The sequence below is a fragment of the Trichosurus vulpecula genome, chromosome 1 (genome assembly GCF_011100635.1).
Source record: "Trichosurus vulpecula isolate mTriVul1 chromosome 1, mTriVul1.pri, whole genome shotgun sequence".
Taxonomy (NCBI): domain Eukaryota; kingdom Metazoa; phylum Chordata; class Mammalia; order Diprotodontia; family Phalangeridae; genus Trichosurus; species Trichosurus vulpecula.
Genome location: NC_050573.1, coordinates 243,586,539 through 243,607,626, shown reverse-complemented (window position 1 = coordinate 243,607,626; position 21,088 = coordinate 243,586,539). Strand labels below are relative to the sequence as shown.

General features: G+C 40.9%; 1 protein-coding gene across 2 annotated transcripts in view; it reads left to right on the top strand.

Annotated features, from left to right (window-relative positions):
* ANKRD29 (ankyrin repeat domain 29) overlaps nt 1–10,280 on the top strand; it is a 66,976-nt gene extending 56,696 nt beyond the window's left edge. For both annotated transcript variants that reach the window (XM_036768656.1, XM_036768666.1), the window contains exons 8-10: nt 3,243–3,338; nt 5,108–5,206; nt 9,357–10,280. In XM_036768656.1, coding sequence (XP_036624551.1) covers nt 3,243–3,338; nt 5,108–5,206; nt 9,357–9,440 — 279 coding nt within the window. In that variant the 3' untranslated portion in view covers nt 9,441–10,280. The remainder of the gene's footprint in view (nt 1–3,242; nt 3,339–5,107; nt 5,207–9,356) is intronic.
* The last annotated feature ends 10,808 nt before the right edge of the window (nt 10,281–21,088 follow it).

The window sequence follows — 21,088 nt, the reverse complement described above, 5'->3', positions numbered from 1 at the left end:
ATAAAATGAATGCAAAGTCCTCAGTTGGATATTTAAAGCTTTCCACAATCTGGCACCAGCCCACCTTTCCAAACTTATTCCATTTATTCCTTTTGATGCATACCACCTTCCAGCCAATCTGGGTGACACAGACGTCCCTGAACTTGCCATTCCATCTCTGAGCTGCCTGTCTTACTGTCCCTCATGCCTGGCATTGACTCCCTCCTCTTAGGATTCTATCTTCCTGCAAGGCCTACCTCAAATGCCGCTCCTGGCCCCAACTGTCCCTTCTCAAATTCTCTTTATCTGTGCTTCACCCAAGAGCAGGGCCTGGCTTTTACCTTTCCATGTATCCCCAGTGTTTAGCACAGTACCTGGCACATAGTAGGTGCTTAATAAATGTTTATTTGTTTGGGTTTTTTTTTGGCAGGGCAATTGGGGTTAAGTGACCTGCCCAAGCTCACACAGCTAGTACATGTGTCAAGTGTCTGAGGCCGGATTTGAACTCAGGTCCTCATGACTCCAGGGCCAATGTTCTACTCACTGTGCCACCTAGCTGCCCCTTAGTAAATGTTTATTGACTGTGACTGGCTTTCACCTAGGTAGTGATCTGGGAGGAAGACCAGACGTGGCTTTCTCACATCTGGATAGACTACTAGGTGGTGATCTACTAGCTCAGCACACTATCAGCATTTAGTAACTGCGCTATCAGAGCAGGTCACTAGATGGCACTCAAAGCTTACCCTTGCCACAAGTTAAAAAAACCATTTTTCTGCTTTTCTGGGGCTCTTCTCTAAGGATATAATGAGGATCTGAAAAGACCTTAGCCTGAAAAGGCCAGGGTCTCCCCTTGCATCCTGGGCCATCTCCAGTCGTCCTGGTGAATATCAGGCCACTGGACTCAGATGCCTCTGGAAGAGAAAGTGCACAGTACTCCCTCCCTCAAATCAGAGTGAACTGCAAGTCATGTCATCATTTCCCTGATGTCATGGTCCTCTTCGAGGACAAAGGACAGACACAACAACCACAACTCAATTGAACCATATCATAATCCATAATACCTTGGCTTGTGGCCAGTATCATTACATTGAGATTCTAATCTCTTTCTCAACTTCAGTGACCTGAAAGGATTATTTCTTTACATCAATCAGTCAACATGTGCCAGACTGTGTGCTAAGTGCTTGAAAAAAAAGTGAAAAGACAGTCCCTGCCCTCAAGGAGTTTACTGGAGGAGACACCATGCAGACAAACATGTACAAAATTCTAATACAGAAAAAAGAAACCTAATAGTTCCACCTTTAAAAATCCCCACAGATTGGCAATCTGCTGCTCTATTTGATGTCTGAAATCTCAACTGCCTCCAACCCATCTTTCTTCACCTGGTGTTTCCCAGACACACACACAGACTGTTGTGGTGTTGGATCACCCCCTCTAGACATCCTGGTCCCCAGAGTAAAGGCTACAGGGCATCCTCTGTCTCAGGTCATCACTTCTACTTCCCACTATCATACTGGGATTGTAAAGACCTTCCCTTGCTACCTTTTCGACTGTCACTCACTGCCTTCGTGTACTCTTCAGGGTATTTCAGTTGTCAGTTTAACAAAACCTCCCAGGCTGTTCACCAGAAAACCTGTAGTATCTTGACCATCTTTTCCAACAGGTCTCTAGCGTGTTTCTCAAGTTTCCTCCTCTGGTCCTTTCTGTAAAACACTAGGGTACTTTTTAAATGTTCACCTTATACTATAACAGAACAAGTATTTATGATAAATATCCTAAGCAATTCACCTCCACGTTAGCTTCTTTTCTCGGGTTCCTAGAAATGGTAGGATAATGCAGGAAGATGGGGAAAAAAACTCAGCTGAGAGGAGATTACGTGTGTGTACGTGTGCTGTGTCCTTCCAATAAAATATATGCTCCTTGAGAGCAGGGACTGTTTTTCTATTTTGTCTTTGTATCACCAACACCCCAAACATTACCTCATGCATAGGTGGTGCTTATTAAATGAGATGGCATATGTAATGTACTTTGCTCACCTTCAAGTGCAATATAAATTATTATATAAGTTATTTATATATAAATATATATAATAAATAACATAACTATATTAATGTAATATATTAATAAATAAGTTATAAATTATTATATAAGCTGTTATTATTTTGACATTTTGTTAAATTGAGGGAAATAATAGCTGTCTTCGGGTATTTTGAGGACTGTCACATGAAAAAGCAGTTTTTTTACTTTGATTCAAGAGGGAGGAACTATAAGCAAAAGATGAAAGTTGCCGAAGAGCAGATTTTAAGCTTTGTTATTCCAAAGCAGAATGGGATAACTGTCTGATAGTAGGAGACAGGCAATGAAGACCTTTAGATAAATTAAGGATGTGATAAAAGAGATTTTTTTTCAGGTATTGGACTAAGTAAGCACTGAGGCCTCTTGCACCTCTGAGATTCAGTGATTCTGTTAACAAAGAAACTGGATACAGCTTCCACAATTAAGGAATGCCTATAGCATATTCATACAATTTAATAATGTCATGAAATGGTAAATATGAAGAAGATAAGGAAATATGGAGAGATTTCCATGAAGTGGTGTCAGTCAAGATTGATAGAATAAGAATGATATACTAATGACTATAATTATGTTACAAAGACAACATTTTATCAGTGCATGGATGGATTTGGAAGGGGACACAGAACAAATGTTATTTGCTAAAACACAGATCGTACTATTTTTTCTAGTCAAAATTTGAAGTTTTATCTGGAAATTTATTCCACATTTTAATGATCTATTTGTATGTCTTGAAAATTTTGCCAAGTACATAAAGAATACCATAGGCTCAGAAATCTGTTTCAGAGTTAGTATGAAATTCAACAACATTCATTCAACATTGCCGGGTGACTAATTGGAGAGAATGTCACTTGGGGGCCTCCTTGCCCTCCTGATCTCTCTATCCTGAGACTGGAGCAGCATAAATTTCCCAGAGGCAGGGTCCTGTCTTCAAAGAGTATGATGTGGGAATCGATTTGGTTCTCCCATAGTTTTGCCAAAGATCAACAGCATTTAATGCGCTTAATGGTAGCTATCTATTGGGAGATTGTCTAGGATCAGCATTTTAAGTCTACACAACTTGCCAACCAAAAATTGTTCTGTGATTGCTAGCATAGTGCTAGCATATTCTGTATTCTCCTATCATCTGTCTATGAGTTAATGCACAAATCTTCTCACAACTGACCTTTGTCTACCTCTCTCCCTCCCTTAAGGATGGCACAACAGCATTGTTGAAAGCTGCCAATAAAGGGTACAATGATGTCATTGAGGAACTGCTGAAGTTCTCTCCCACTCTTGGCCTTTTAAAGGTAAGATCTAAAAAGGAAGCTAGGTCATCTGCAATGAAGGGAGCTTAAAATGAAACAACTCTACGCATGGAAGCTTTTCGTATAACTACGTATTGGTAGAGGTTTTGTTTTTTTGTTTTTTGTTGTTATTTTTTTACCTCCCTGGCACACATGAACACTTTTTTAAACCTAGGCAGACATAAAGACAGGTTGTTATGTTTCTCCTTCGTTTTTGAAGAGGACCATGGCATCAGGGAAACTGCAATGACATGACTTGCGATTGACTTTTATTTGAGTGAGGGAGGGCTGTGCAAGGTGACCGGCCTCATTTTCTCCTCCAGAGCCATCTGGATCTAGTGACCAGATATTCATCAGGATGACTGGAGATGGCCCAGGATGCAATGGGAGACCCTGGCCCTTTCAGGCTAAGGTCATAAAGACAGCATAAACATAAAGAAGGGGAGGGAGAAGGGGCAGGGAGAAGAAATGGACCAGGGAGTTCTAATACCACATTTTCCAGAAAAAGACAAAGCAAGCATCCAAATCTCCCAAAAGATAAAACCTGAACTATTAGAAATTAAATGGTTTCACTAAGAAAGTATCATGTTGCTGATAATCCCAGTTGTTTATGAATGTTCTCCAGAAAGGTTGATATATCCTCATATACATCTCTCCTCCATCCTTTTCATCATCTGAAGTAAAAAGGTGTTACCAGTGGTTGTCCTCCATAGCCAAAGGTGGCGTGCAGAACAGAAAAGCGTCTAGGTGGGGCAGTGGATAGAGAGGTGGCCTTAGAATCAGCAAGACCTGAGTTCAAATCCTGCCTCAGACATTGACTAGCTGTGTGACCCTGGGCAAGTCACTTAACCTCTCTCAGCCTCAGTTTCCTCAACTGTAAAATGGGGCACCTATCTCACAGGGTTTTTACGAAGATCAAATGAGATAATATTTGGAAAGTGCTTTGCAAACCTTAAAGCACTATATAGATGCCAGAGGCTATTATTATAGGGCACCTAGTGGCACAGTAGATACAGTACTGGGCTTAGAATCAGGAAAACTCATCTTCCTAGCTTATTAGCTGTGTGACCCTGGGCAAGTCACCTAACCCTGTTTGCCTCAGTTTTCTCATCTGGAAAAGGAAAAGGCAAACCATTCTAGTACTCTTGCCAAAAAAAAAAAAAACCCATGAAGAGTCAGACACAATTGAAATGACTCAACCACAAGCTCTTATTATTGTTGCTATTAAAATTTTATCCACCTGAATGAGCCCTGTTGGATGCTAAGGACTTCGTTAAAGATTAATACATTGTGGTGGAAATTTTTCTAAAAATATCATACACTCCCCTTGCCTTCTTAATGCACGCTAAATGTGATGAGACCTTTTCTTGATGGCTTGGTGTCATCACTATAAATACCGGTTCCTTGGGATGCTGTATTGTTCTCCTCGAGGGCTACAAAGTGATGAAGTGCTATTTCCCCCTACACTAAATGTCTCCAGACACCTGTGTTTTTCAGTTCTTGTATCTGCTTTTCATAGTTCTGCTATCTCTGCCTTTGTCATCAGCATGTCAGCATTTACTGAACAGTTCTCATGTATAAGGCAAGGAAGTAGGTCCTAAGCGTTAGAAAGGCTCTGAGAGGAAGAAGGGGAAGTATAGGGAAAATGAGACTGCTGTTCGTTTCCTGACAATCTCATTCTTCGATCTCTGTGTTTATAATCAATGCCTAAACTATGTGAATGATTTCATCCCTTCTGTGGTTGCTACTAACGCCACAAATTTTTCTCCTAGAATGGAACAACAGCTCTCCATGCTGCGGTGCTCAGCGGGAACATCAGAGCAGTAGCCTTGCTCCTGGAAGCAGGTGCAGACCCTGCCCTGAGGAACAAGGTAATCCATGTCACTGTGTCTTTAATTCCTTGAAGTGGCCGAGTAGAGACCCATATTGTACTAAAACCATCCACCAATAGATGGTTTTCATTTTGGAGTGGCTTCTGAAACCTTAGAGTAAAGAGGCATAGCTATGCTCAAAGGTATACTGTAGAAATTTTTTTAAAATTCTACTGCCTAGTACCATTCTTTTGGCGCAAATTCCATCAATTCAGGGAGTTCCCAACTTAAGAACCAGGTGTGCTCCAAAAGTTTATTTAAGTTATTTGTTTTGAACTGAGGATGCATTCTCCACCCCTACAGGAAACCATGGGTTGATTTTTTTTTTCGAGGGGGAGGCAGAGGCAATCTGGGTTAAGTGACTTGCTCAAGGTCACATAGCTAGTAAGTGTCAAGTGTCTGAGGCCGGATTTGAACTCAGGTCCTCCTGACTCTAGGGCTGGTGCTCTATTCCCTGCTCCACCTAGCTGCCTGCTTTTTGTTTTATTTATTTTATTTTATTTTATTTTTAGGAAACCATGTTATAAATGGAAATTAGGTTCCCTGGACAGGTTCCCTTCTAAAGCCTATTTATTCCATAATAAGGACTCCCTTAGGAAGGCCCATCACTGCAACTCTATACATTTCTATTTTAAAAAATAGGAAATTTTTTTTGCCATATTAACAACTAAATGAAATAGAAAAATAATAAAATTGATAAGAAATAATTTTTCATTTATGTTCAATGCTGCTACACCAGGATATAAGGATGCCCTCCTGTAAGGCTTCCTTCAGCCCATCTGCCCAAGAGGGAACCTGATATGGCTATGCATCTACTCACCCCTCCCACTCCTCCAGTACAAACTGTCATAATACTTGTGAGCTTGGACTGTGCCCAGCTCAAGGACGCCTATGCTATAGTCTCTGTCCCTGATTGACCTGAGAAGAGAGTTAAGTGAGAATCTCCCTTCTCTCCCCTTGGAGTTTAAGGAAAAGGAAGGTGGTTCATTTACTTCTCTTTTGGTAAACCCCTTCCAAATTGAAAAAGAGTCCAGGAAGGTTGCCTCAGGTCATGGTTCCAGCCAATGCGTGAGATCTAGGAAGCAAAAGGGGTGTGTTCTTGATGCTACGTCTGCAAGGTAGATATCAGGAAGACTCATCTAAGACTGGATTTGAACTCATAGAGATGAGTCTTCCTAAATTCCAAGCCCAGCGCTCTATCCACTGAGCCATCTAGCTGCCTAGTGAGACACAACTAGAAAATAGGAAGCTGTTGTAGTAGTTCATGGAAGAGATGATGAGGGTCCGAATTAAAGAACAAGCTGTCTGAGTAGAGAGAGGATATATGAAAGAAATAAAGATAGAAGCAAGATCTGGCAACTGATTGGATACGGGTGGAGACTGAGAGTGAGAACAGACCCAAGCGACCAGAAGGATGACAGCCAACCCAGTGATTGGAAGGGTGGTGGTGTCCTTGACCATAGCAGGGAAGTTTGGAAGAGGAATGGATTGGGGGAGTGGTGCGATAGGATATAATGAGTTCGGTTTTGAACATGCTGAGTTAAAAATTCCTACAGACGTTCATTTCTCCATGTTCAACAGGCAGTTGGTGATCCTGGGCTGGAACTCAGGAGAGAAACTAGGGCTGGATACATAGATTTGGGAAGCACCTGGCATAGTTGATCATTGAACCCATGGGAGTTGGTTAAGTCACCCAACGAGAAAGTATAGAAGGAAGGAAAGAAATCAGCATTTATTAATCAACTACTGTGTACCAGGCACTGTGCTAAATGCGTTACAAATATTATTTCATTTGATCCTCATAAAAATCCTGAAGGATAGGTGAGATAGGTGCTATTATAATCACTACTTTACATTTGGGAAAACTCAGGCAGACACAGGTTAAATGACTTGCCCAGAGTTACACAGCTAGTAAGTGTCTTGAGATAAATGTGAACTCGGGTCTTCCTGACTCCATACCCAACACTTTATCCACTGCTCCAATTGGCTGCCACATAGAAGAAAAGAGAAGAAGATCCAGGACAGATCCTTGGGGGACATCCACAGTTAGTAGCTATGGCAAATATGAAAGTCCAACAAAGGAGATGAGCAAATGACAAGGAGCCAAATAGGTAGGAAGTACTGAGGGGAAAATTTTTTTCAAAGAATATTATTTGTTTGGAGTTTTATGGTTTGGGTTTGGTTTTGTTTTTGAAGTGCAGAGAGGTAGGGGGAGAACCAAGAGAGAATAGTGGAATGAAGTGGAGAGATGGATCCTGGCTCCCTGTATTTCCTGGGGAAACCTACATAAACAATTAAAAATAGCTATTTGGAGAAACCCATGCTTCTCTACACTCTTCCGCTACAGGACAAGGGGTTCATCTTTTCCCTCCATGTTGCTTGTCATTAAGTATCCTCTATTTAGTTACCTAACAAGTTAAAGGTATATTATGGAGCTCTATTTTGAATATGATTTTTATGGGAGAAATATGTCTTCTCTGAGTTCATGCGGTAGGTAACTGCTACTAAATGTATATTTACCAATGTAGAAATTATAGTGGTAATATTACTAGGCAAAGGTATAGTTTCAGGTCTCAGAGAAAACCTGAATAACCGTAAGGCTTCTGACAAGGAGTCTTATAGGCAAAATTATGTCAGAATAACAGAGAAATAATTCTTTTACACATGGCAGTCTTGTACATTCCTCTTGGGCCCTAAAAGTAAAAAAGAAGAAAGATCCAAAATTCCTTTGATTTTTCCTTTCCTTTCCCTTCCCTTCCCTTCCTTTCCCAGCCATCAAGGTTAAATAAACAGCCATAATCTTATTCATCCCTAAGGAAAAAACAAACCTCATCAAACAAACTATAGATAAACTAATGTATAGGGAGATTAAACCACATATAGAGAATTCACAGAGAAGCTGACTAAGGAGTATTTACATGTCAGGAGTTAGGGACAGTTTGAGATTCTTCCTCTGGCTTCTTATCTAAAGAATGTTTAAGGCTCTAAGTAAATTTTCTTATCTCTTGGGACAGATGTTGGTCAGATGAGGGTAATATTAAAAGAATCTAGACTTTTAGTTAACCAAAATTTTCAGGATGAATGACTGAGTCCCAAATAATAAAAGGAAATAAAATGTGTACATATCATATACATATTCATACATGCATATATACATGTATGGCACACATATAATTTATTATGTATGTTTGTGTGGATTCATGTCTATACATGCTATATACATGCATGTATGCATGTGTGTGCATGCACACATATTGCTTGGGTGTATACGTGCATATAATGTCCTGTCTGTACAGTTGTTTGCATGTTATTTCCTTCATTAGACTGAGCTCCTTGGGAGCAGGGACTGTTACCCTTCTTGGATTCCTTAGTGCTTAGCACAGTGTCCGGCACATAGTAGGTGATAAATGCCTGTTGACTCAATGACTTGGCTCATAGAAAACTGTAATTTAAATGTCATGTAAAGTGATACCTTGCAAATGTACAATGCTTTACATTTTTCAAAGCATTTCTGAAGAACAGCATACCTCTGTAAGGTTGTCCCAACCAACTCACTTTGCAAGAATGTTATCAGTACATTATAATCAGCCCCTGCTGCAGAGTCCCATAATCCCACTGTAACTTCCTTCTACTAATTATCCATTTATAACATTGATCTGTGGAGCATTATTCCACTTAACATTTTGCTTTCTTTCCTGTTGTTATCTTTTGACAATATTAGATTATGCTTGCTCATAAGCTCAGCTGATCCCCATATAACCCTGAGGTTAATAAAGAGAAGAAAAAAACTATTATTTAGAGATGTTTAGTGATTTGCTTGAGGTAAAATAACTAGTAAGTTGGCACAGCCACAATGGAAACCCAGGCCTTTCAAGTGTTTATATAGGAGCCTTCCACCAAACCACACTGTCTCCCAATGACACTATCAAATCAATCTGTGTTATTGAATTGTGGACCACAGATCACATGCAGTATGAGTCACTGTGGTTTACAGTTTGGACAAGACTGGAGTTATGAAGACACAATGCCATAAGTAAATAACATGGGGATTTTAGATCAATGGAATGGAGATTATTGAGGGCAGGTGTATCAAGATGAGTGACACGGCAACCGAGTTGGAGTTTCCTTACTGTTGTATTTCTTCTTTCAGGCAAATGAGCTACCAGCAGAACTAACCAAAAACGAACGCATTTTACGTCTCCTCCGAAGTAAGGAAACACACAGAAAGAGTTAATTCAGCTCGTATTTCACGGTGGCTAAGTCCTGTCCACATCAGTAAGAAAGTAAATTTGTTCTGCAAACAGTTTTGGACTTTGGTTCTTGAAAGCATTTTGTTTAATTGGCTCACAATGCCTACACTGCTGCTCTCTGGACAATCTTAGGGCCTCCACGCTGTGCCCTAGGTTCGAGGTGTGGGGCAGCTCCCAGAAGCCTTCACTTTCCCTTACAACAAGGTTTACACACTGGCCTGTTAACTAGGCTCCACTGTGTTTTAGCACCTTCGTGGAGCGGAAAGAAATCCCCTCATGCCATTCAGTTAACAAATTCTAAGGTGAACAAGGCTTCGAGCCCTAATCTAGGCCATATGCAGTTCTGCTCACCTTTAGAGGGGACAGACATTTAGCTGCTTAATTGCACTTTCCCTTTTGTGTCACACATAGCTGCGTTAATAGAAACATACATGCATATATTCATCGAGGCAGGGAGTTTCTTTTATTCCATTGCAATATATTTTCTTTCACTTAAGGATCACAGCCATAATGATTAGGACCCAGGTAAACGGCAAACCCAAATGCACTCTTTTTGTAGAGTACCCATACCATTTGTCAAGAATGCATATGCTTCTCAAGGAGGAGGTGTTTGACTCTAAAGAACAATGGGTGTTTTGTGAGTCGATCTGCTCCTGATTCCTCACATTAAAACAGCATCTTTGATTAAGATCTGGGAGAAAGCAAAATGAGTATTCCAGAAAGAGACAGTGTAGAATGGTGGAAAGAAGACCAGATTTGGAGTCAAGAAACTGGGTTCAAATCTCAGCTCTGACACTTGTTACTTGTGTGACCTTGGACAGGTAACAAGCCCTCTGAGCCTCATTTCCTCGTCTGTAAAATGAGGGAGTTGAGACTAGTTAAACTCTAAGGTTCTCTAAAACCCTTTCCAGTTCTAAATCTCTCATCCTGTGAAAAAACACTTTAACTCTGATTCAGGGAAATTGCAAAAATATCCAAAATTTGAGTTTGTCCCCTTGAGCTTTAATTTGGAAAATCTTTCCCAGGACAGAACGGGGCTTTCTGTACCTATTGAGGAATCTAGAATTTCTAATATCACTTTGCTTTATGCAACAGACTTTGAGGGCCTAGAATAAAAAGTAAGATGTATTGTTACTACTACAGTTATGTAAGTTATGCCTAAATGTTATTTGTTTAGTAAATATCTACCTATGCATGGGACATGTTAATTGATTCCAAGAAAGGAATTAGGTTTCGTGTTGTTTTATTTTAAAGTTATTCCTTTGGGGGAGTCATGACTTAGATTAAATGCACTTAATTATATTAAATGCACTTAATTATCAATGGTGTCTAATTGCCTCAGAATCAGTGCCTAATTTCACACACACACACACACACACACACACACACACACACACCCAGGCTTTCCATCATTTGAACACAGAATATATTGAGGATCTTTCTGTAGTTTAAAGATGTCTTTAGCTTTCTTGTTAATGTCATGCTTTGGTTCCCAGCTCATGGACCTGTATGAAGGAAATGGTGATTAATCTATTTGCTGCACAACCTCAAAGTAATTAAGTGAGCATCCAGATGTTTTTTGGTCGTGTCTGACTCTTTGTGACCCCATATGGGATTTTCTTGGCAAAGATAATTGAAGGGCTTGCCATTTCCTTCTCCAGCTCATTTTACAGACCATGAAACTAAAATAAGCAAGGTTAAGTGACTTGCCCAGGGTCACACAGCTAGTAAGTGTCTGAAGCCAGAGTTGAACTCAGGAAGATGTCTTCCTGACTCTAGGTTCTCATACTCTATCCACTGTGCCACCTACCTGCCCAGTAACTAATTGATGCATTTCAATTTTTGAAGCTAGAAATTGATACTTAAAATTTGTATTGGTTAGCAAATTGTCCTCATTAGCTCCAAGAGCAGAACCAATTTTGCAGCAGACCCCTATGAGTGAGAAGCAACATGAGGTCTCAGATTATTGCTCTGGAAGTAATGGGATCCATGTTTCTAGTCCTTTCTCTGTCATGGACCAGCTGTGAGACTATGAGCAAATCATCACCTCTCTGGGCCTCATTTTCCTCAGCTATAAAATGGCAGGGTTGTACTAAATGATCTCTAAGTTCCTTCCAGCCTGAAATTCTATGATCCCAATGTCCCACGGAGACCAAAATAATCCTGACTAGGAGGAGCCAAAAGATAAAGGAAAGAAGACTCACAAATCTAGCTACAGTTATTCAGATTTGCTGTCCTTGGCAGGCTTAATTGATGGAGTGCATAAAAATCTGGAAGAGACTTAAAGGCTTAAAAGAGACCATAGTAACTTCAAACATAATTTAACTAGAATCTCTCTTAGCTGTGGTTTGAAAGGGTATTATGTTTAGCTTAGAGGGATTTCTACTTGATATTGGCTGTACCAGGCAAGATGCCTACATGAATCACCTTACCAAAGCCTGTTCTTGAATGCCGGAGACGGTTATTCTTTCAGAAAGAGATAGAAAACTCAAATTTTAGGTACTGCTTTATGTAACAATTAAGTTAGCTCTTTATCCTGAGAACTTGTAATAATAAGTCCTTACACATCAATAGATAGGTAGGTAGGTAAGTAGGTGGCACAGTGGATAGAGTGCTGGGCCTGGAGACAGGAAGACCTGAGTTCAAATCGGGCCTCAGACACTTACTAGCCGTGTGATTCTGTGAAAGTCACTTAATTCTGTTTGCCTCAGTTTCCTCATCTATAAAATGAGCTAGAGAAAGAAATGGTAAACCACTCCAGTATCTTTGCCAAGAAAGCCCCAAATGGGGTCATGGGGAGTCAGACACAATTGAACAACAATATATCTTGTTATCCATTTTCAATGTTACAATTAAAATTAAAATGAATATACTACACAGTTTGTATTAACTTTTTTTAAATTAGAAGCTGTTTTTAGTTTCAACAGCATACAATTTGTGTGGCTAATCTAACCTTGGTATTAAATATATAAATCGTTTTAGGACATTAATAAATCATGAAGAGTCAACTAGGTGGCAAAGTGGATAAAGCCCTTGAAGTCAGAAAAAAAAACTGAGTTTGAATACTGTACCAGTTGTGGGACTTTGGATAAGTGTCATAGCTTCAGTTTCCTCATTGGTAAATTGGACATAATAATATCCAATGAGATACCATGTGTAAAGTGCTTTGTAAACTTTAAAAACCTACGTTAGTGCTGGTTATTACTGTCAACTTCCTCAGCATTATCATCATTATGCTTGAATGTTCCTGTTAATTCATTTTTCCTACAGTGGTTAACCTTTCTATTGCTCTTAAGCAGTTTTGAATTTAAGTATAACCTTTTCCCCACCTCTAAGCTTCAGCCTCTCCTGGCCTTCCATCCCCACCCCCACCCCCACTCCCAAAAAAGACAGGAGAAAAGGAACTGCTGACTGCCTTTTAATTATGTTTGGCCTTTTCAGTAGCTCTCCATTGTGAAATAAACCAGTGCTTTGCCAGAACTTCCTGTTTGTCAGACAGCAGCGTTATAAACTGTATGGTTCCCCAAGAATCTGGAAAGCACAGTCACTGTGACTGCCTCCTCTCTACAAATGATTCCCAGACACCCACGTGTCACCATGAGGAGCCCACATTCTAGGTTGTCCAATGGACCCACGTACAGAATGCTCACCACCTATGCTGCCAGAAAACAGGACAGTCCTGGTGTCACTAAAATTCACCGACAATTGCATTTTTAATTATGCAGAAAATGCTAACAGCCCTAATGAACCTTGGTAATTTTTAATTTGGTCAGTAATCCAGAAGGAATGATTCCACATTCACAAGTCACTAAATAGCGATCATACAAGAATGAATTTTAACAGCCACCTCTAAACCAGCAAAAATAAAATCTGATGTAGAAAAGCTCTCTTCCGAGACTAGCCTGAAACCAGTCAATGCCCAGCTAGTATTCACATTTATTTGTATAGGAACCATTTGGTTGTCCAGTGCTTGGTTAGACTATGATACTAATGAGGGCATGGTTGGACACTTCAGGGCAATTCAGTTCAATGGATCACATATTTATTACGTACCTACTGTGTGCTTGAGAGGTGGGGGATGGGGTGGTGGCAGCTAGGTGGCGAAGTGAGTAGAATGTGGGACCTGAAGTCAAGATGATTCATCTTCCCGAGTTCAAATCTGACCTCAGACACTTACTAGCTGTGTGACCCTGGGCAAGTCACTTGACCTTAATTGTTTCAGTTTCTTCATCTGTAAAATAAGCCAAAAAAGGAAATGGCAAACCAGTGCAGTATCTCTGCCAGGAAAACCCCAAATGGGGTCATGAGGAGTCCAACAGGACTGAAACAACTGAACGACGACATGCTGAGTAGCTTTGCATTGTAGATAGAGCTCTGGCTTTGGAATCAAGAAGGTGTGGAGTCGAGTCCTACTTCTGAGCCATCCTGGCCCAGACCCTGTGTATTTCACATAGCACATCAGGACCCTAGGCCGTTCTCTAAGACTAAAAATTGCCCAGTAGCTGCAATCTGCATTGATAAAGGGAGTTCCCTGCAACACTGCACTGAAATCACAAGAATGGTTGGAAAAAAAAATCTGCCAGACACTGGAGATACAGAGAAAAAAATAAAACAAGCTCTGCCCTCGAGGAAATTTCTCTCTCCTACAAGTAAGTGCAATGAAAGTCAAAGTAACTCCAGCAGGGAAAGACAGCTGACCCCCGAGAGGTCAGGAAAGGCCTCGTGTGAGCGGTGCTTTGGAGGAAGTCAGGGATTCTGGGAGGCAAAGGTGAGGAGGCAGTACACTTCAAAGTTAGGGCACTAAGTGTACGAAGACATAGGGATGGGAGATGGAGCAGTGGGAGGAGGGAACCTCTGGCAGACTTTTGATGAAATGGAGAATGAATGAAAGGTAGGTGGAAAGCAGATACTGGAGAACTTTCTGTGTCATGCTGGGGACTTTGTATTATCTCTGAGAGGTAATAGGGAGCCATTGAAGACTTTTGAGTAAGGCGTGGAGGTTGTCATGCTCAAACTGGTGTTTTAGGAATAGTAGCATCGTATTCAAATAAAAGAGGGCACACATTAAAAGCAGACAATTAGAGCTTCACTTTTTTTCCTCAAGAGATGTCTTTCCCACATATATATGAAAATGGGAAGTCCCTAACTTGTATGTGGTTATATCTTCACAAAGAAAATTGAAGAAAACAATTGTTCTGGCTTAAATTGATAGATAAAGCATCAGTGGTTCTTTGGGATAACTAATCTTGCCACAAAATATTCCATTCATAAGATCATAGAATCATAGAATGAGAGCTAAAAGGAATCTTAGAGGTCACTAAATCCAATCCCTCACCTTACAGGTGTGTAAGAGGGAATGGAGAAGGGTAAGGGATCTGGTTAATTAGTTGACTGATGAGAGAGGGGAGAGAGAGAAGGAGAGAGAGAGACAGACAGACAGAGAGAGACAGAGAGAGAGACAGAGAGAGAGGGAGGATAGAAAAAGAAGAGGGGGGAGGGAAGGACAGAAGGCAAGAGGGAGGAGAGAGAGGGTAAAAGTGGAGAAAGGAGAGAGAGAGAAAGAGAGGGGATAGAGAGAAAGAAAGAAGGGGGAGGAAAAGAGAATGCTAGAGAGAGGAGAGAGAAAGGGAAAGAGAGGAGAAAGGACAGAGAGAAGGAAAAAAAGAAAGAAAGGAGAGAGAAGAAAAAGGGGAGAGGGAGAAAGAGAAAAAATAAAGAAGGAAAGAAAAGGAAGAAAAGAAAGAGGAGAGAGGAGGAAAGAGAGGGAGAGAAAAAGAGGGGAGAGAGAGAGCATGTTAAACACTAAGTCCATTAGGGCATTACTAAACCAAGTGCTTTGTGATGTCTAAGAAGGAAGTTCATTCCTAACTGGGGATCAAGGAGGGAAGGCTTCATGGAGGAGGCAGCCTTTTAAAGTTGAGTTTTAATCAAACAATCTTCAAACATCGATTAATTTTTTTTTCTAAATCCCAAACACTGTCCTAGACACTGAGGGTACAAAGACAAAGATGAAAAAACCCTTGCCCTCAAGGAGTTTGCCAAAAAAAAGGGTATTTTTTTTAGACTAGAGGTAACTGGGGGCCCTGGAGATATCCCAGCAGGGGAAGGACATAGTCGGATCTATGCTTTAGAAATATGGCAGTTGTGTGGAGGATGGATTAGAAAGGAGAAAGTCTTGAGGCAGGATCACCAGCTCGGAAGCTATTGCAATGGTGTGACAGAGGGATGATGAGGGCCTTGCCTGGGATGGTGGCTTGTGAATTAAGAGAAGAGGGGAGATATGAATGGGATAGAATTGACAAGACTTGACAAGTTACTGAATGTGGGTGATGAAAGAGAATGAAGAGGTGAGGATGACGCCAAGGCTGTAAAATTAGGAAGAAGAAGGTGCCCTCAACTGTGACAAGGGAGTTAGAAAAGTGTGTGGGTTTTTAAGGGAAACTGTTTGAAGCAGTTCTATGAATACTCTATCTTGGGCCTTCAGGGTAACAGAAGGATGGAATCATAGAACAGGAAGGTCCCCTAAAGGGGTCATGGAATCCAGGATTCAACAAACATGCCTTGGATCTAAGAACAAATAATTTTTAAAATGAGATGAACGTTTCAGCTACGATTGTTGTTGTCATATTAATTGCTAGCATTTACATAGCGCTTTAGGCTTACAAAGCACTTTTCAATTTGATCTTCACAATAACCCAGTAAGAGAGAAAATTATTATTCCTATTTTACAAATGAGGAAACCGAGGATGTGTTAGTGACTTGCCCACTGGCACAAATCTAGTTAGTGTCTGAGATGTGATTTAAACTCAGATCTTCCTGACTCTGTGTCCAACGATATTGACTGCGCTACTTGGCTGCCTTTCGTTCAGTCATGTCTGACTCTTTGTGGACCATACTGTCCATGGAGTCTTCTTGACAAAGATACTGGGGTGGTTTGTCATTTCTCCCTCCAGTGGATTAAGACAAACAGGCTTAAGTGACTTGCCCAGCTAGTAAGTGTCTGAGGCCGGATTTGAATTCAGGTCCTCCTGACTCCAGCCCCAGTGCTCTATCCACTGAGCCATCTACCTGCCTCTTAAGGAAAGAAAACCAAGAGGGACAACTTTCTTAAAAGCAGCTTGTTGCAGGTTAAGAGTCTGTGGAAAACAAAAAAACATCTAAATAATAAACAGTTAAATAAAAAAGACAAAAATTTAAATGCTACAATGATGTTTAGTCTTTGTAGTTATTTTCTATACCCTTGTCAAGAATGTATATGAGGATATGTTTGCTATTTGGGATTTTTTTTTTTTGCAAATACAAGTACCAACCTTATTCTCTAAACTGAAAAGAATCAGTAGTGCTTTCTGAATAACCTATGCATGCACAGGTAGCCTGCATCTTGGTATGCCATGGCCTTTTTCTTCTTAATATAAGAATCCTTGTGAAAGTTTTCTCCTTCCCTCTGCATTCTGAGGTAGTCATTCACATGTGTAATCCTGAGGAAAAAGCCTCAAACATTTCCATAAGTCTCCTTACTCCAAGAGAATAATCCAAAATGATCCTCCTGGTGCCAACCAGGCAACTTAAGAGATAGAACTTTCTGGGAAGAGTTGTGCCCACATCTGTTGGTCAGCATCTAGTAACTGTTGCATGCTTTCTTTTGCTTTTGCTTCTAAAACTAGCCAAGATAGTCTGTCCCTCTCCCCACAATTATAATTTCTTGGATAAGTGACTAAACTTCTCTATAGTACTTGGCACCATGGATAAGACCCTCCCCAACCCCCTTGTTAACCACTCTAAATCGGGAAATGGTCAAATCTCACATTCTTTTTGCCCTCAATCTATGCCTGAACTCAAAGACCCCAAAGCATAGATGTGGAAGTTGAAGTAGCAGATAGCACCTTACCACCTCCCCTCCTCCAGTCACCATCTTGGCATCCTTGAAAAGACAAGAGTACCTTTAACATCCATGAGAACTGAGACTTTTCCTACACAAAAAAAGGGAAACCTGTGAAACTGTATCAAGCACTGTGACACTATCATATCACCCCAGTCTAGATGGCACAGGTAGCTGGATGGTGCAGTGGGCACAGTGGATAGAGTGCCCGACCTGGAGTCAGGAAGACTCATCATCTTGAGTTCAAATCTGGTCTCAGATGCTTACTAGCTGTGTGACCCTGAGTGAGTCACTTCACCCTATTTGCCTCAGTTTCCTCCCCTGTAAATGAGCCGCAGAAGGAAATGGCAAACCAGTCCAGTAACTCTGCCAAGAAAACCCCAGATGGGGCTCACAAAGAGTTGGACATGACTGAAAAACAACTGAATAACAATATTACCCCAATCTGCACACAGATTTGGAATAACTATAGCACCTCCTGTCCCTCCCTCTTTTTTTCCTTCCCCTCCCCCTGCCCCCCTTCTTCCAGGCAGCTATAAAGAATACCCTTTATAAATTTCTTCTGAACACGTAACTCTTGTACGTGTGTTTCCTCCTTTTTTCCTTCCCTCTGGTGGATGCTGGATTACCACATAACCACTCATTTGGAGAGGCCAAGTAAAGGAATGGAAAAGGTGAAGAGAAACTAATCAAGTTTCCTCCTCATTGTTAAACGCCTTGAACCCAAAGCACTCTTGTTCCAATCGCTGCAGTGAGTTGCTCTAATTCAGGGTCACTAAGGCCCTTGGAGAAGACTCAAAGAAGAAACTGGACAGATTTGACTAGCATATTTCTTAGGGCCATGTATAGAGGGCATAGAAGCCTCCCACACACCCCAACGCTATATCAACAGTGGAACTACTGGATCTAACATTTCCATATAAATAGGAAAACTTGGATGCCTATGCATAGAAAGAACCATAGTCCCAGATAAGACTGCTCTCCTGGAAAGATACCACAGTGAAATTGCTGGATGCCACAGAAGCCCAGCTCTGGTTTCAGAGCAGGATCTGATTTATTCTGGCCCTTGACAGAAATAGAATTATAATGGCAACTAGGTGGCACAGTGCACAGAGCTCTAGTCCTGGAGTCAGGAAGACCTACTATGTTCAAATCCAGCCTTAAACACTTATTAATTGTGTGGCCCCCAGTCACATAACCTCTGTCTGCCTCTATTTCTTCAACTGTAAAATGGGGATAATAGGTTTGTTGTGAGGATAAAATGAGATAATATTTGTAAAGTGCTTAGCCCAATGAGTGGCATTAATTATTAATAAATGCTTGTTTCAACCAAGAGAACAGTGTACACAGTTACAGACACATTGTGCAATGACTAACTTTGATAGACTTGGCTCTTCTCAGCAACGCTAGGTTCTAAGACAACTCCAAACAGCTCATGACGGAAAATGCTATCCACATCCTGAGAAAGAATTATATTCTGAATGCAGATGGAAGCATGCTATTTGCTCTCTCTCTTTTTGGTTTTGTTTTATTTCTTCTTTCTCATGGTTCATTCCATTGGTTCTAATTCTTCTTTGCAACACGACTAATGTGAAAATATGTTTAACGTGAATGTATATGTACAGCCTATATCAGATTACATGCCATCTTGGGGAGCAGGGAGGGGAGAGAGGGGGAGGAAATCTGGAACTGAAAAAGCTTGTGAAATTGAATGTTGTAAACTAAAAATAAATAAATTTTTTTTAAATTTTTAAATAAGTAAATGCTTGTTTCCCTTCTTCCTTCCCCAATTTCAGGCAGGATCAAACTAAAACCATGTCAAACACATGAGAATTTTTTCTGTCATTAAAGTCCTCTGGAAAAGGGAATTCCACAGCTTTGCTTGGCAACCTGGTCCATTGATTAAACACCCATGTCCCAAAACAAGTTCTTACTACACCAGGAGTGTCACATGTGGTATTGAAATCACCACAACTCATGACTGAATTAGTCACTGACTCGAATATTTTTAGTAGAGTGAATGATATATTACTGTAAGTATAAACAAGGAGCTTCATTTCTGACTCATTCTTAACTAGTAGCACTAAAATCATGACTGGCCAAAGTCAGTTTAAATGAGACCTCGGTAAGGTTCAGCTCACTGGAAGTGTACATTTTTAAGAAAACTACTGCAGAACAATGTTTCTCAAAATGTTTCACACTTCAGCTTCCTGAGGGGTCTAGTAATCACCTCCTTGTTTGCCAAAACAATTTATTGTGATGGCAATAGGGAACCAATAGGAACCACTGGGATTTCTGTGTTTTGTATTCACTGACCCTTCATGCCTGGAATGTTCTCTCTCCTTATCTCTGCTTTTAGGGATCTCTGCACTCCTTCAAAACTCAGCTCAAGCACTCTCTTCCAGAGGAGGCCTTCTCAGGTGCCCCCCACTGTTGGTGCCTTCACCTCCAAAATCCCTCTACCCTGCATTTATCTTCTATGGACCTATTTATTTACATGTTGTCTCCACAATTAGAAAGTAAGCATGAAAAGGCAGAGCAAAGATGGTGGAATAGCAGGAAACAGGATGGCCAACGCCCCGTCCCAACTCAAAAAAACCCCAATTTTTTAAAAAACCAGCTCTTCCAAACATATCTGGAAAATGCACCAGACCAAATCTTGATGAAAAACTCCAAGAAAAAGTCACAATGAGTCATTTTCCTGGAGCAAGACAGCAGAGAGAGACAAACAGGGACATCTGTGGACCCTGGGAAAGAGGTCTGACTAGAGGAACACTGTGAATGGAGCACTAGCCCGCAGAAGGTCTGAAATACATGTAGGTCATCCCCAGACCCATACTAGGGCCCCATGCAGGAGATGGGTGCCAACTGACAGCTTTGTTGCTCACTACTCAAATCCAGGTCACAGGGCCGCAGTCCAAAAGAAGGGGATGTGTGTCCAGGGATGGCATTTCAAGATAAGAAGCTACAGCAGGCCCTAGCCTGAGAGGAGCAATTTCAGAATCAAATAGCAGTGGTGTGAATCTGACAACAGAGGCAGAGCAGGGTCTCGGTCCCAGCTCCTGGCCAGTTTGAAACTTACAGAGGAATACCTAGTAAAGCAATCCGGACCAAATCAGAGCCTGCAGTCCCATCACAAAAACTGGCAGCGCTTCTCAGCTGGCTGACAAAGGCTAAGTTGAGCAGCAGTCTATAGTTATTCAGATGCAGACCCAGGTCAGGAACTTGCAGAGCTCAGACTCAGGGGCAGCAACAAGATGTTGCCCAGAATCAAACTATTTTGGGAACACTGAAAGCTTGCACAACTGAATCCCATCCCTGAGATCTTAGAATAACACAATACTCAATACCTCAAGAAAACAGCAGCAGGACCAGCCCAGACCTTCCCTCCAGAAATGTGTAGAGCCCAGCCCAACATTAAGTTGGAAGTCAGGAAATAGGCTGGAAGAATGAAGGTGGAGAAAGAGTCCCACCAGAAAAAGGTATTATAGTGACAGGAATATTCAAGACACAAACCCAGAAAAAGAAAACGATTCCAAAACATCTACAAGCAAATCCTTAAAGAAAAAAACATCTTGGGCACAAATTCAACTAGAATTCCTGGGAGAGATGTAGCAAAAGTACAAAAAAAAGAGTTTAAAATGTTTTTTATTAATGAAATAAGAATTCTAGAATTAGAAGAAGGGTAGATTTTAAAGGAAGGACTAGTCCTAAACAAAACAAATGCTAAATAAGGGTAACTACAAAAATATT